This window comes from Aricia agestis, chromosome 4 (genome assembly GCF_905147365.1).
Source record: "Aricia agestis chromosome 4, ilAriAges1.1, whole genome shotgun sequence".
NCBI classification, from domain to species: Eukaryota; Metazoa; Arthropoda; class Insecta; order Lepidoptera; family Lycaenidae; genus Aricia; species Aricia agestis.
The window spans coordinates 21135624-21149770 of NC_056409.1; the positions used below are offsets into that span (position 1 = coordinate 21135624).

Consider the following 14147-nt stretch of genomic DNA (forward strand, 5'->3'; position numbering starts at 1 on the left):
ACAACTCTGCAATGGCCAATTCTAAATCATAAGTTTAAATGTCATATAACAGCGGGCTCAAAACTAAGCCTTGTGGTAAACCTTTGGTTACAATTCTTATGTATTTATGGCCATTATTATAGAAAATAATAGATCTATCAGTTAACAGGTTTATAATAAATGAAATATTTTTTTTAGGAATTTTAGACGTCTTAGTTTCTGTTTCAATATTGATATAATAACACTATCATATGCATTAGAAATATCTAAAAAGGCCGAAAGAACGAATTTATTTGCGCTGAAAGCTAATCTTATGTCGGTGGTAAAAGTACTTAAGTTGTCATATGTACTTTTATTACGCCGAAAACCGTATTGAGATGAAGAAAGCAGGCAGTTACTTTCAACGAACCACTCCAGACGGTTTTTGACTAAATGTTCAATTATTTTAAGAAGAACAGACGAGAGGGCTATTGGACGATATGAAGACGGGAGGGAAGGATCTTTTTTTGGTTTCAAAATGGGTAACACTAGTTGACATTTCCACTCTGATGGAATATTGCCAGATCAAATATATATTAGTAATCTGTGTGCCAGATTCAAAAATTGAGTTATTGATTCTAAGATAAACTGATAAACTGTTTTATTCATTTAAAATATTAATAGAGGCGTGGGAAATATATACAGAGACAAAACATATATTATTTACACTTATTGCTATAATAGATAGCTCTGAACTATGTACAGGGATATCAATAAGGCTAAAAGGGTAGTTTTTCTCAAGGAGAAATTGTATCTCTAATTGTATCTTTAATATCTCTAATTGTATTATAATTCTTAAATCCAAAATTATTACTTGGCCTAAGCCAAGTTTCTGAGAAAGAAAATAAAAAAGGATTATAATTTCTTAATAAATAAGCTATGTCACTTTTTTTATTAACTACACTTCGAGCGTTCCACTGAATGATCTGGACCATATTGTAGAATATTAATTACACATTGTATTAAAGGGGCAACGATGGACGGTATATTATTGTTCTGTGAGTGGGTTTGTAATAATGATATTACATCTGTAAGTGAAGAAAGTTCATTCTTGTGATTATTTATTATACCTTTATTGTATTCATGTACTGGTGTTGTGTTTTTTTCTAAATTATCAAAAGAAAACTCTTTTACCACATTGTTATGGGCAATTTTATCATAACCTTTCATTGGTCTATAAGGAGCATGAGGCTTAGCAACTACAGTTTTTTTTGTATGATCTATTATCAGATGAACTATTATTATTATTAGTAGATAAATTAAATTTAGTGGATAGTGTATCTGAATAAGATTTATATGAGGAAGGAATTTCTTTATTGGCCTCTGCATAAGAGACACAATGTTCAGCCATGTGTATTTTTATAAATTTTTGCCTATTAAACTCTGGGCATATTTTGTTATTAGCCATATGATGGCCAGAACATAAGCAACAGAAATATTCATACTCATTAACACTACAAGAATCCATATGTTCCTGACCACACTTGATACACCGTGATTTTGACCTACACTGAGCTTTGGTATGTCCATACCGACAACATTTGAAGCATTGTATAGTGGGAACTGGGAAAGATGTAGAGCTCAACTGGTAGTGAATCATAACAAATAAAAACTCTTTTAGGTAGAACCCTACCATCAAAGTATACAACAACTGACTGAGTTGGTTTCCATACAGGAGAACTCTCCACCATTGTTTTATAATTTAAGCGTCTGACCTTTACAACTTTACCACTACCGGTAGGTGTAGAAATGTTATTTATTATTTCCTCAGGTGACCATTCAACTAGTATACCCCTCACAATACCTATTCTAACGACATTAAAAGATGGTATAAAAGCTTCATAATTATTGTCAGCGAGTATTGAATTATTAATAAATGTATTAGCATCTTTGTAATTTTGAAATGAAACAGAAATTCTGTTCCGACCAATTTTTTTTAGAGAGCCATTAATAATATTATAATAGTTATTTTTAATTAAAAAGTCACCAAAGGTGATGGGGTGCAGTTGCGTACCATCAGAGACATTTTTTGTAACTTTTTGTACATGAATTAAATAAGGGGAAACATCATTTTCATTATATGAATTTCTGCCAATATGTTTTCTTTCTGTCTCAGGTGCTGAGGCTGAGGATACTCGCATGCTAGCAGAATTATCCTTTTCAAGTATACACTTACAATTAATACGATTTCCCGCGCTATCTCTAGTTACTTTGTTACATTGTTTGCACGTCAGCTCGTCAGTAAAATCATTACGAGATCGTTTGTACGTTCTTTGAGTTATTGACTCTTCTGTATCCATATTATTGGCCTCATCAAAATCCAAAGTAACAAAATAACCGGGCTGTGGAATTGGGCCACAAAAATTCCCGCCTCCGGGATCCGGAGGTTGATTCATTGTACAGAAATAAATACACTTACCGAGAAGAAAATATAAAATAAACTAGAAAGATAATTAAAACTAAATATTTACAAAAATATGTACAATATTACCGCACTGAACACTAATAAACAAATAAAATTTGAGAATTATGAAAAACACGACCGTCCGCGTTCGAGTCGTTCGAGTTTCCCGCCCACTTCCCGCCGTTCCCGACAAATGACAATTAATATCCATAATTCCATATTCCATAGAGGTTTTTTTTTGTTAATTCGTCTCGGTCGGGACAGGCAAAGGGAGGGAGCGTTGCCCATACAGCAATTTCTATGTTTTCTCTATTTAATGAATGATAGTCCGGCCGAAGCCAATTCTTTTATATTAACCATCTGAAATAGTTTTCATCAGGCCGAAGACAATTCTTTGATATAAATAATATGAATAATACATAAACCTATAAATATCATAGACATAAATATATTATATCTATGATAAATATTATGTCTATGGATTAAATTCCATAGAGGGAGTAAGGACCATAGACTTTTTTTTTATTTTAATTCGTCCCGGTCGGGACAGGCAAAGGGAGCGTTGCCCATACAGCCATGGACCATAGACTTACTTAGCTGCGAGTCCGAGCTCAACAAAAATGTTGTTATAGCCTATAGGTACCTTTTTAGGGTTCCATAATTGCTACTCTCATCTATATCTCATACAGAGTAGTCAGTCCTCAAAAACCTAATGACGACAAAATAAGCCAAATCGTTGAAACATCCTACTTCACTATTCTTTACAAAATTGATTGTACAAAATACAAATAAAACAATAATTCTGTATAAACATCATTTTTATTGAATATGGTATTACATTGGTGGTTTTGGTGATTTATGTTAGTGTCATTTGCCACCCATGAGGCTGTTCATACCACTCGACCCTTGCTGCAGTTGGCGCATCATGTTGTGTAGACCGGACATGCCGCCCATCTGTTGGAGTATGCGGGGATCCATCATCTTTGCCATTTGTTGGTTGAGTTTAGCCATCTGTGTTTGATTGACATTTTTAGCCATGTCGCCGCCTTTGAAGAGTCCCTTGATGCCGCCCATTTTCTTAACAACAGCTGCAAACTTGGTGTACTGAGCAATCAAATCTTTTACATCTCTTTCGGTGACTCCGGCACCTTGCGCTACTCGGGTGATGCGCGTCGGCTGTTTAGAAAACAGCTTTGCACCATCGCGGTGGTCAAGCTCGCCCTCATTCATGGAGTCCATAATGGTCATGAGACATTTCAATTTAGCCATTGACTCCTGTTCACTGCCTTTTGACATCAAATCTTGTGAAAAACCAGGAATCATTCCCTGCAAGAAAACATATCCTCAATCAGTTTCAATTCAAATAATTCTCCAAATCATATTATAATACTCCACTAATGACTAAACACAAAAAATATTACCATAATTTGTGAAAAGGGACCCATCTTCAAAATATTCTGCAACTGCTCGTACATAGCTCTCAATGTGAACTGGCCATGCTTCAATTTTTCAAGCAGCTCATCATTGTCATCTAGTTTTAATTCATTAACTTTGTCCAGCAACCCCTCGATGTCTCCCATGCCCAACAGCTTATTTATGAAAGGCTTTGTTTTGAATGGTTCCAAATCATCAATGTGTTCTCCAGTACCAATAAATATAATTGGACTCTGAGTAGCTGCAACACTGAAAACCAAAATAGAATTAACAATATTACACATAGCTCAGGCATGTTGCACATGACTTGGTTTTGAAATACTACATTTCCAATTTAATGTTTGATATAATTTATCTATGTTCACTTACGCAGACAATGCACCACCTCCTTTGGCATGTCCATCTAATTTTGTAATAATCACTGAACCAATGTCTACTTTATCTTTAAAGGCTCTGGCTTGGGCCTCGCAGGCCTGTCCTATTGTGGCATCCATGACGAATATGATGTTATCTGGTTTCTGCCAAAAAATTTAATAATTGTTAAAAAAAAAAATAACTGTGAAGGCCCTGTTTCAAAGTTTCAGTTTCATAGGTTAATTTTTTGCTTAACTATCTAAGCTTATTGTATAATTATTTTGCAATTGTTTTCTTTATAATCAGTTTTTTTTTCAAAATGTTTCTATGGGGTTGAGCATGGGAAAAAAGTGCTAATAATAGTATTCTAAAAGGATAAACCAACTTCAAAATTGTTTGTAATTAAGAATTAAACTTCCCTATCTCAAAAACTTCTGCACCGATTTTGATCAAACTTACAGTAGTCCCTAAGTTGAACAATACCTAATACAACAAAAAAAGAATCACTTAAATCGGACTTGCAGTTCCGGAGATATTATGCGATTGATAACCTCCTTTTTTTAGATCAGTTAAAAAGTTGATGAAGCTACACAGTGCACACTTATACACATAGTTACAACATTGAGCAATATAAAATGAATTAAAAATGAGCTGGTATTTTTATACTCACAATAGCATTGGCAACAGCCAACATCTCCTCAAACAAGGACTCCTCCTGCTTGTGACGACCACTAGTATCTACAATTATCATTTCAAACCCTTCCTTTTTGAACATCTCCACACCAGTGGACGCTATCACCACTGGATCCACTTCTGTATAGCTGGATGATTAAAATATTACTTAGTTAAAAAATAGCAGAAAATCATAACCTTATAAAAAACACTTGTTTCAATTTTGTTTTTCATTATAAAATGAATAACATAAGTGCACTTAGCACTGGATTAAATTGATATGGTATAACAATATTTTTATATCAATTTTAATACCTCGATCATGGGAATCAGAGACATAATAGATTTTCAATTGTTATTTGATAATTGATGGGTTAATGTTTATGTAAAATATTTCAATTGGACATGTATCCAGGGTAATTCAGTGTCACATGATCATCAAGATAATATTACCTTCCATAAAATGGTATTCTGGCTTTCGTACAGTTCTGTTTGACCTGGTCGTAGGCACCGGCTCTGAAGGTGTCGGCACAAACCAGACAGGACTTCCAGTTCTTCCTCAAATAGTGATAAGCCAATTTAGTACAGGTTGTTGTCTTGCCCGAACCTTGTAGACCTACAAACATGATGATATTTGGTTTGCCCTTGACTGGCTGGTATGGCTTGACTCCCGGGTCCACCAGCTGCAAGTCATAAAAAATTGGTATAATGTATTGAAAAAGTGTGTGAAAAAATATACCTATATATACATAATATAAGAAGAAAAAATACCTTCACAAGTTCCTTGAACACTGCAGACTGTATCATCCTCCTCTTGTTGAGCCCCCCGGCCATCTCATCAAAGTCAATGACGGCGCGAACATTTTCCCGGAGGTTTTTGACTAAGCGAATATTCACATCTGCCTCTAATAGTGCAGCGCAAATCTGCTTCAGCATAGAATTCAGAACCTACAAATACAAACTGTTATAAACCTCTACCTTTGTGATAAAACTATGTGCAAGTGGAGTGTTACATTACCTCTTCATTTATTATGGTGGCTCTGCTCAGTGACTGCAGAGCAGTCGTTATTTTTCGACCTAAATCTGCTAGGACCATGTTGATGAAGTATTGCTACACAGGCGAATATTTTACACTTATGAAACTACCACGGAAGACAAATGAAACCGATTAAGGGCTACGCATATGAATAGATTTTCTTATACTAAACATGCGGTTCATTTTATTAAGTTAATTTAATAACCAGTTAACGATTTTGTTTTAAAATTAAGTTTTACAATATTTTCACTTCTATTTGGAATTGGACCAAAATTGACGTTTGAATGACAATTCAACGACACGTCAAATCATTTCTGATTCTTCACAGACTAAATAAATCTTGTGTAAATTGTAAAATTCACAGATACTTTTCCGATTAACTTCTTTTGCGGTTTGCTGATAAAAAAATGTATTTCGCTTTGTCATCGCTCAATTTTTTTTAATCTGTGATTGGCTTAGGAAATGTCAAATTTGTATGAATTCATGATTTGTAAGTTTACGAAAGAATAATAAAATTATTATAAAGGGAATAATTATTCTGTAATAAGTTTAACTAAATCCCAAAATGGTAAGTTTTTACTGTTTTGCATTACACATCAGATTAATCTTTTCGTTGTTCAGGGTGTAATCCTAGTTGTACCTATATTTCAGGGACAAAATCAATCTGGAAGTGGAAGCGGCGGAGACAAAAAAGATGACAAAGATAAGAAGAAAAAGTATGAACCCCCAATTCCGACGAGAGTCGGCAAAAAGAAGCGCAAGGCCAAGGGTCCTGATGCTGCTCTGAAACTACCTCAAGTGACCCCTCACACTCGCTGTAGGCTAAAGCTGCTAAAGCTTGAAAGAATCAAGGATTACTTGTTGATGGAGGAGGAGTTCATCCGCAATCAAGAAAGGCTGAAGCCCCAGGAGGAGAAAATCGAAGAAGAAAGATCAAAGGTACTTTGTTTCATTTATCTAGCCTGACCTATATATTATTTCAACACCTGCGGTACATATATAAGACAATTACAGTTACAAATTATAAAAATATAATCCAGATGCCTACATTATTACACTACGTGCGTGTGGTTTTTATGTATTATCAACAAACTAACATTATTTTTCATAGGTTGATGACCTCCGTGGGACACCAATGTCCGTGGGAAACCTGGAGGAGATTATCGATGACAATCACGCTATAGTGTCGACATCAGTTGGCAGTGAACATTATGTCAGCATTTTGTCCTTTGTTGACAAAGATCAGTTGGAGCCTGGGTGCTCGGTACTGCTTAATCATAAGGTAATATAACATTTCGCATTGTTAACATATTGTAAAAATATATTATAAAGTATTTTGTTCACAATTTTTAAGCAAACGCCTGCACAAGGTACTAAGTCTTTACTTACAATGTTTGTATATTAATTACTTAGTTTGCAAATAAAATCTTTGAATCTACTTGCAAGTGTTTTTTTTTTTTCAAAAATATTGGTTTTGTGAAGTTAGATTTTTGTATGATCAAGATGATTTTTGTATGATCAAGATGATTTTTGTATGATCAAGATGATCATTCATCATTGTTTTTTTTTCACAGATTTTTTTATTGTTTGAATAAAGATTCATGTTAATACTTACTTCAATTGTGGGAGATCTAGACACAATAGCTAGCTATTCAATTGTTATTGCGGCCTGATCAGGCTGCTTGGGAGTTGAAGCCTTAACATAACTTTATGTAATTATCAGGTGCATGCTGTTGTTGGTGTACTCGGAGATGACACAGATCCCATGGTGTCCGTGATGAAGCTGGAGAAAGCACCTCAGGAGACTTACGCCGACATTGGAGGACTTGATACTCAAATACAGGAAATCAAGGTATGTTTAAGTATATTCACCGGACTAAATAATTATATCTCAATATGTATTATTAATGTAAAGTGTCTGTCTGTTACCTTTTTAACCTATCAACTCCAAGAGGTCGAATTTGACCGCTATAACAATAGATTTCCAAGAATCCGCGATGGAGGGATTAAAATTTAAATCATTCAACCAATTTGTTATGGAGATATTTGTGTGCTGGTGTATTGTCACTTGTCCCAGGTAAAGAGATAATATTTATACTGTGACAAAACATGCAGTACTGAAATACACCATTTGTTTCAGGAATCTGTGGAGTTGCCACTGACTCATCCAGAGTACTATGAGGAGATGGGTATTAAACCACCAAAAGGTGTCATTCTGTATGGACCTCCAGGCACTGGCAAGACTTTACTGGCTAAAGCTGTGGCAAACCAGACCTCTGCTACATTTTTAAGAGTTGTTGGTTCTGAGTTGATTCAGAAATACTTGGTGAGTACAGTGCCTTGCTGCTGATTCTTGGTTTCCTAAATAAACAATATTTATTGTGTGCAGTCTTAAAACTTTACAGTTATAGGACATATTAATGATTCATCAAGTTTTTTTTATTATTACAAAGTGTGTTTATACTGTTAAATTTTTTAAATTTCTTTTTCTTCAGGGTGATGGACCAAAATTAGTTCGAGAGCTGTTCAGGGTTGCAGAGGAGCATGCACCGTCTATTGTATTCATTGATGAAATTGATGCTGTGGGAACTAAACGGTAAATACTACTTTTTGTCTTTAGAATTAATTTAGTAATTATTAAGATAACCTGGTGAGGTTGGCCAGTAAAACCTCCACAAGACATGCATGAAATAGAGAAGAATTGTGTGGATCAGAGGAGGCCTTTGCCAAAATGCATACAGAAGAAAACTAAACCCTGACAAAACAATTGTAATTTCTTCTGAAAGAAGTAGAAAAAGAATAAAAGAAAGAATTAAAATAAATAACTTGTTTTCTACTCAAATTACTAGGTATGACTCAAACTCTGGAGGAGAGAGGGAGATTCAAAGAACTATGTTGGAGTTATTGAATCAGCTGGATGGTTTTGACTCACGAGGTGATGTTAAGGTAATATAGTAGTTAAATAACAGGATTTTTATCATAATAATATATTTAGGCTCAACTCACATTGGTGCAGATTTGAAGCATATTCATATCTATTGTGTTATTTAAGTAAAATTCTACTGTTTGAATATGGAAGTGTGCGTTGACACGCGTTCAGGCGCGCATTGGCTTTATTGACGCCGTTGAGCCTTGAAGAGTAATGCCAGAAGTGTAACAAAAATTTGTTTCTAGGTGATTATGGCAACTAACAGAATAGAAACTTTGGATCCTGCTCTCATTCGTCCCGGTCGTATTGATAGAAAGATTGAGTTCCCACTGCCGGATGAAAAAACCAAGAGAAGGATTTTCACTATTCACACCTCCAGGATGACGCTGTCTGATGATGTTAACCTTTCAGAACTGATTATGTCTAAGGACGACCTCTCTGGTGCCGACATCAAGGTAAATGAACAAATCATTGGCCTTATTTATTATCAAACTTTCGAAAGACGATACTTTGATGCTGAAAAAAAAATAGTAATAAGGAATATGCAAGTAACAATGTTTGTATTTTACAGGCTATTTGTACTGAAGCTGGTCTCATGGCGCTGCGAGAGCGGCGTATGAAAGTCACCAATGAGGACTTCAAGAAGTCTAAGGAGAGTGTTTTGTATCGAAAGAAAGAAGGCACCCCGGAAGGACTTTACCTTTAAACACTTCATAATAAAATATACTGTGCATTTTCTACTTAATCTTTAGAAATGTCACTAATGTATTTTAAATATTATATTAATAAAAGTAATATCAAAATTAACAGTACTCTGGTGTTTTTTTTTGTGCTCAATCAATAAATCATGATAGAATTTGTGCTTATTAGGAAAAATACCTCTATCTACCTATTTTTTTAACCGACTAAAATATGTATTCATTTGATACGAATATTATGTAGGATTGTAATATTTCCAGAGCTGCCCGGTTTTCGTACGTATGTTAAAGCTCCATTCCACCGCGGCGCACGCTGTGCACGGCCACGCGCACGCGTGGATGTGCACGGATTTATTTCTTTGACTACGTGGGTCAGACCAACGTTTCCACTGCAGGCTGCAGCACACGCTATACAAACACGTTAGGGCTCCATTCCACCGCGGCGCACGGAGAGGCAACGCACGTGCGCTCCGTGAGTAATTTGTATTCTGTGCACGTGCGTCAAGTTCGCTTTGTTAGTAAATATATGTGACTGTTTCCACTTGTTAGGGTAACACTTATGCTTTACTCTATGTCAAGGATCTGACAAGTGTCAAACAAGGATTGACAAATGACGTTTGACAGCCAGCGTTTTCTATTATATATATTTTCCCCGTCCTCCATTGTGCATTGTTATAATACAATAGTGTAAAATACTGTGTTACTAATAAAATAAGTTCAGCCGATTACGAAGTTTATTTCCAAGTACATATACAACACCACTGCAACCCACGGACACGCTACGCACGAATTGACTCACGTAGCTTGCTCGAATATGGTGCACGATAGCTCAACGCTGGCCACGCTACGCATGCTATAGATCAGTTAACTAAAGCTGGCTCGTTCACAGTGCTCACACATATGCAATTTCACTATACAGTATGTTTAAAAATATAATATGTTTGCATCATGATAAAAATTATCATATAATCTGCGTACGATAATAATATGCTATTGTACATCGTACGTATGCACAAAATTATCGTATGCATGTGTACGATAATTATCGTACGGTTCCGAACGCTGGCCGCGCGCCGATCACACGTTACCAACTTGTAACATCACGCTGTATTTATAAACAGTAGTATAAGAAAAACAATAACTGTCCCCTTCACGCTCATAAGATAGACCGCGCGCGAGAGAGACGGGCAGACTTTTTATGATGCGTATGTAGTATGACGTCACGCCACGCTCTTATTCACAGACACTACACAAGCGCAATGTTTAAATGTGTTGATCGTGCGAGCTCTTGTCAACTGACCTGTATGCACGGGATACACGGAAGCGTGCACATCAGCAGTGGAAACGTTGACCCACGTATTCAAAGAAATAAATCCGTGCACGTCCACGCGTGCGCGTGGCCGTGCACAGCGTGCGCCGCGGTGGGTTGGCGCCTTCCGCGGACTAGTCAGTGACTAGTCATGACTTTCTAGTTTCTTGACCGGAACTATAAGACCGATAATTTTACTTTCATTGCTCTTATAAGCACGCGTTAAGAAAATTAACGTCATTTTGACAGACGACCTTCATTGTAAGTACGACAGTATATATTATGTCTATGGTAAGTTGTAACCATTGGACCTGCAATAAAGAGCAAAGTCTACCCAAAATCACTCTGACATTGGCAACTCACTGAGGCCGCCATAAAAAAAGAAGAAGAAGAAGACATTTATAAGGTTGTAACTGTCAATTGTCATTTGAGCTGTGTTTGAGCTTCGATTTGTAAACCGATAGCGATTTTAGAATTAATTCAAGAGTTGTGTGTTTATCTCAGTTAATCTTTCGATTGTTCATGTTCAGTGCGAATTTTTAACATAATGCAAAAGACTATTTGTATATGAGTGATTCGGAAAGCGGCGCGGAAGCGACCGAGCACACTGCACTCATGGATGGCCACATCGCCGAAGCCCGACCCGACAGGGAGATCGCTGAGCGGATCGCGAGGAAGCGGAAGACAAAGACTGATTCTCAGCGTAACTATGGTGTAAGTTGTGCCTTCAATTCCTATCCAGTCACAGCATAATGTTAACACAAAACACAATAGTCATTCAAGCATCTTGGGTTATCGCGGTCATAGCTTTATCTAATACTTGTTTATAACTTTAAGCTTTTCGTGATGTTATGTATACAAAACATGTCATAATACTAGACTTCCTGCAGGAAGTTATGTTGTATTATGTATAATCATAGTAAAAAATCCAATCTAAAGTATCTCTGCAAGTATGACTCATTAGCCTACATTTTGCATTTTTGCATTACAATGTAAATGAAATGTACTCTGTAGATATTAATGCATTGGACCATTGATGATAATGCACATACACATGAAACATGTTGTTGATTGTATTTTCACTGAGATTTAATTGACTTATGAATTTTATTCTCTTCAAGTCTCTCAAAGTTATTCTTTTGTTAGTGTTCAAGATATAATATTATTTCTAAGTCCTTATTAACCCATCAATCCCCAAGAGGCAGCCGCTGCCGCATAACAATTCAAAATCTGTTATGTCTGCGATACCCATGATGGAGGTGTTAAATCATCTAAACCTTATTTCAGGCAGTGCAACCACCCGATGGCAGTGGAAGTAGTGCAGGTGGCTCCGGTCAGAACCCTTCTGCGGCTCCCGTCCAACAGATGGAGGAGCTTGAGCTCAAATACGGAGCGAGGCATGTCATCAAACTGTTTGTGCCAGTCACACTCTGTATGATAGTTGTGGTGGCAACAATATCATCAGTCAGCTTCTACTCAGTTAAAGATGTTTATTTGTAAGTATTTTCTTAGTACATTTTTCTACTGAAGATCAATATAAGAGCAAATTAAAAAGATAATCATAACAAATGTTATGCAAGATATTTCCTGATTCCTACCACATTCATATTTTAAAATATCATATTTTAAAATTTAAAATATCTCACTAGAGCCATGCTTCGGCACGAATGGGCCGGCTCGACCGGAGAAATACCACGTTCTCACAGAAAACCGGTGTGAAACAGCGCTTGCGCTGTGTTTCGCCGAGTGAGTGAGTTTACCGGAGGCCCAATTCCCTTCCCTATCCTCCCCTATTCCCTTCCCTTCCCATCCCTAGCCTCCCCTATTACCCTATTCCCTCTTAAAAGGCCGGCAACGCACCTGCAGCTCTTCTGATGCTGCGAGTGTCCATGGGCGACGGAAGTTGCTTTCCATCATGTGACCCGTTTGCTCGTTTGCCCCCTTCTTTCATAAAAAAAAAAATAATAGTTTCTTTGATATATCAATGCATAAAATAAATCCTTTTTCAGAGCGTATACACCATTTCATGAAGAAAGTCCGTATGCAGTGACAAAAGTATGGAACGCTCTAGCAAATTCTATGATTCTGCTGAGTGTCATCGCCCTGATGACGGTGCTGCTCATAGTGCTGTACAAGAAGAGATGTTACAAGGCCATACACGGCTGGCTCATCATGTCCTCCCTGATGCTACTCTTTTTGTTTTCATATTTGTACATAGAGTAAGTAATTTTGAATAAGGTGATTAAATAGTTCAATATTGGTAAGCTCTTTGCCAACATGGATTTTGAAGGGCAAATTATGCTTGCACAGTATCTCCAATAGCTTAAGAATTTATATCATTTTGTATAAATATTATTTTAAATAAAAAAAAAAAGGTTGTCAAAATCTGTGTTAGCATAGCCCTCGTTAAGTTTATATTAGCATGCTTAATGGTAAAAAAATTAGGTTGCATACACCTAAAAAATAAAAGCCTTTTTTATATTATAAAAATTAAACTATTTTTTTACAGAGAAGCATTAAGGGCCTTCAATGTTCCCATGGACTACATAACCCTCTTGTTTGTGTTGTGGAACTTCGGAGTGATGGGCATGATTGTGATACACTGGAAGGGGCCGCTGAGGCTGCAGCAGGCGTACTTGATATTCATTGCCGCGCTCATGGCTCTGGTGTTCATCAAGTACCTGCCGGAATGGACCACATGGGCCGTGCTGGCCGTGATATCTATTTGGGGTAATTACTAATTATAAAATAAAATAAATAAAAATAAAATACGTTTATTGCAGACTATCACAGCCCATAGCGGTTAGTAATTAACAATAATTTTTTAATCCTATGTTAGTAATGATAAAAAGTGATTAAGTTTAATTTCACTATTTGGCGTATTTGCGCCACGGTACCGGCGCACTAGAAACATGGACATGGACGTGCTCCCAGTGCGCCGCTATCGCGCCGTCAGCTTGTCCACATATCGCCTTCAGTATGCTGTTGTCACTCTCGCGAACTCTGCACATCAGTGACGCTGTACGCTTGCGTAAAACTGACGGAAAGTCGTCAGTTCTAGCGTCAGCGAACATGCCAGATGCACTGCAGTATCGCGGGAGCGCGAGCAGCATCCTGAAAGCGTTATTGTATTGGACACGAAGAGCGTCAAACGCCCGCCTCGTATATGCCACCCACAGGGCGCATGTATACAGTGGTTGACAAAAAGCTTTAAAAAGTGCAATTTTGACCTCCACTGTACACCGCGCAAACCGGCGGGCTAGCATATTGCAGCGCACGGCTAACGCTCTTCT

At 36.9% G+C, this 14147-nt stretch overlaps 3 protein-coding genes across 6 annotated transcripts in view; 2 read left to right on the forward strand and 1 right to left on the reverse strand.

Moving 5' to 3' along the window:
* Positions 1–3222: 3222 nt before the first annotated feature.
* Positions 3223–6196, reverse strand: LOC121726249 (signal recognition particle 54 kDa protein). Its single transcript, XM_042113515.1, has 7 exons — positions 5901–6196; positions 5654–5830; positions 5336–5565; positions 4881–5031; positions 4226–4374; positions 3844–4105; positions 3223–3748 (listed from the first exon to the last, which is right to left on the reverse strand). The coding sequence occupies exons 1-7, from the start codon at positions 5976–5978 to the stop codon at positions 3290–3292; spliced, it is 1506 nt and encodes a 501-aa protein (XP_041969449.1). The 5' UTR covers positions 5979–6196; the 3' UTR covers positions 3223–3289.
* A 175-nt stretch (positions 6197–6371) lies between these two features.
* LOC121726255 (26S proteasome regulatory subunit 4) lies at positions 6372–9659 on the forward strand. The gene is made up of 9 exons (XM_042113527.1): positions 6372–6486; positions 6570–6857; positions 7030–7200; positions 7642–7770; positions 8059–8244; positions 8414–8514; positions 8768–8864; positions 9093–9302; positions 9419–9659. The coding sequence occupies exons 1-9, from the start codon at positions 6484–6486 to the stop codon at positions 9551–9553; spliced, it is 1320 nt and encodes a 439-aa protein (XP_041969461.1). The 5' UTR covers positions 6372–6483; the 3' UTR covers positions 9554–9659.
* A 1627-nt stretch (positions 9660–11286) lies between these two features.
* Positions 11287–14147, forward strand: part of LOC121726250 (presenilin-1) — a 29743-nt gene continuing 26882 nt past the window's right edge. For all 4 annotated transcript variants that reach the window (XR_006035511.1, XM_042113516.1, XM_042113517.1 and 1 more), the window contains exons 1-4: positions 11287–11568; positions 12142–12350; positions 12864–13073; positions 13364–13584. Coding sequence is in view for 3 of the 4 variants with exons in the window: in XM_042113516.1 (XP_041969450.1) it covers positions 11422–11568; positions 12142–12350; positions 12864–13073; positions 13364–13584 (787 nt within the window). In the remaining variant the exon portion in view is untranslated. The remainder of the gene's footprint in view (positions 11569–12141; positions 12351–12863; positions 13074–13363; positions 13585–14147) is intronic.

Bases quoted from the DNA above. Each gene is read 5' to 3' on its own strand.
- LOC121726249 (XM_042113515.1), bottom strand. From the start codon at position 5,978: ATGGTCCTAGCAGATTTAGGTCGAAAAATAACGACTGCTCTGCAGTCA. The intron at 4,375-4,880 runs GTGAGTATAAAA...ATTTTTTGGCAG, and splicing joins TGGCTGTTGCCAATGCTATT to AAACCAGATAACATCATATT. The intron at 4,106-4,225 runs GTAAGTGAACAT...TTTGGTTTTCAG, and splicing joins GGAGGTGGTGCATTGTCTGC to TGTTGCAGCTACTCAGAGTC.
- LOC121726255 (XM_042113527.1), top strand. The intron at 6,858-7,029 runs GTACTTTGTTTC...TATTTTTCATAG, and splicing joins TCGAAGAAGAAAGATCAAAG to GTTGATGACCTCCGTGGGAC. The intron at 8,515-8,767 runs GTAAATACTACT...TCAAATTACTAG, and splicing joins GATGCTGTGGGAACTAAACG to GTATGACTCAAACTCTGGAG.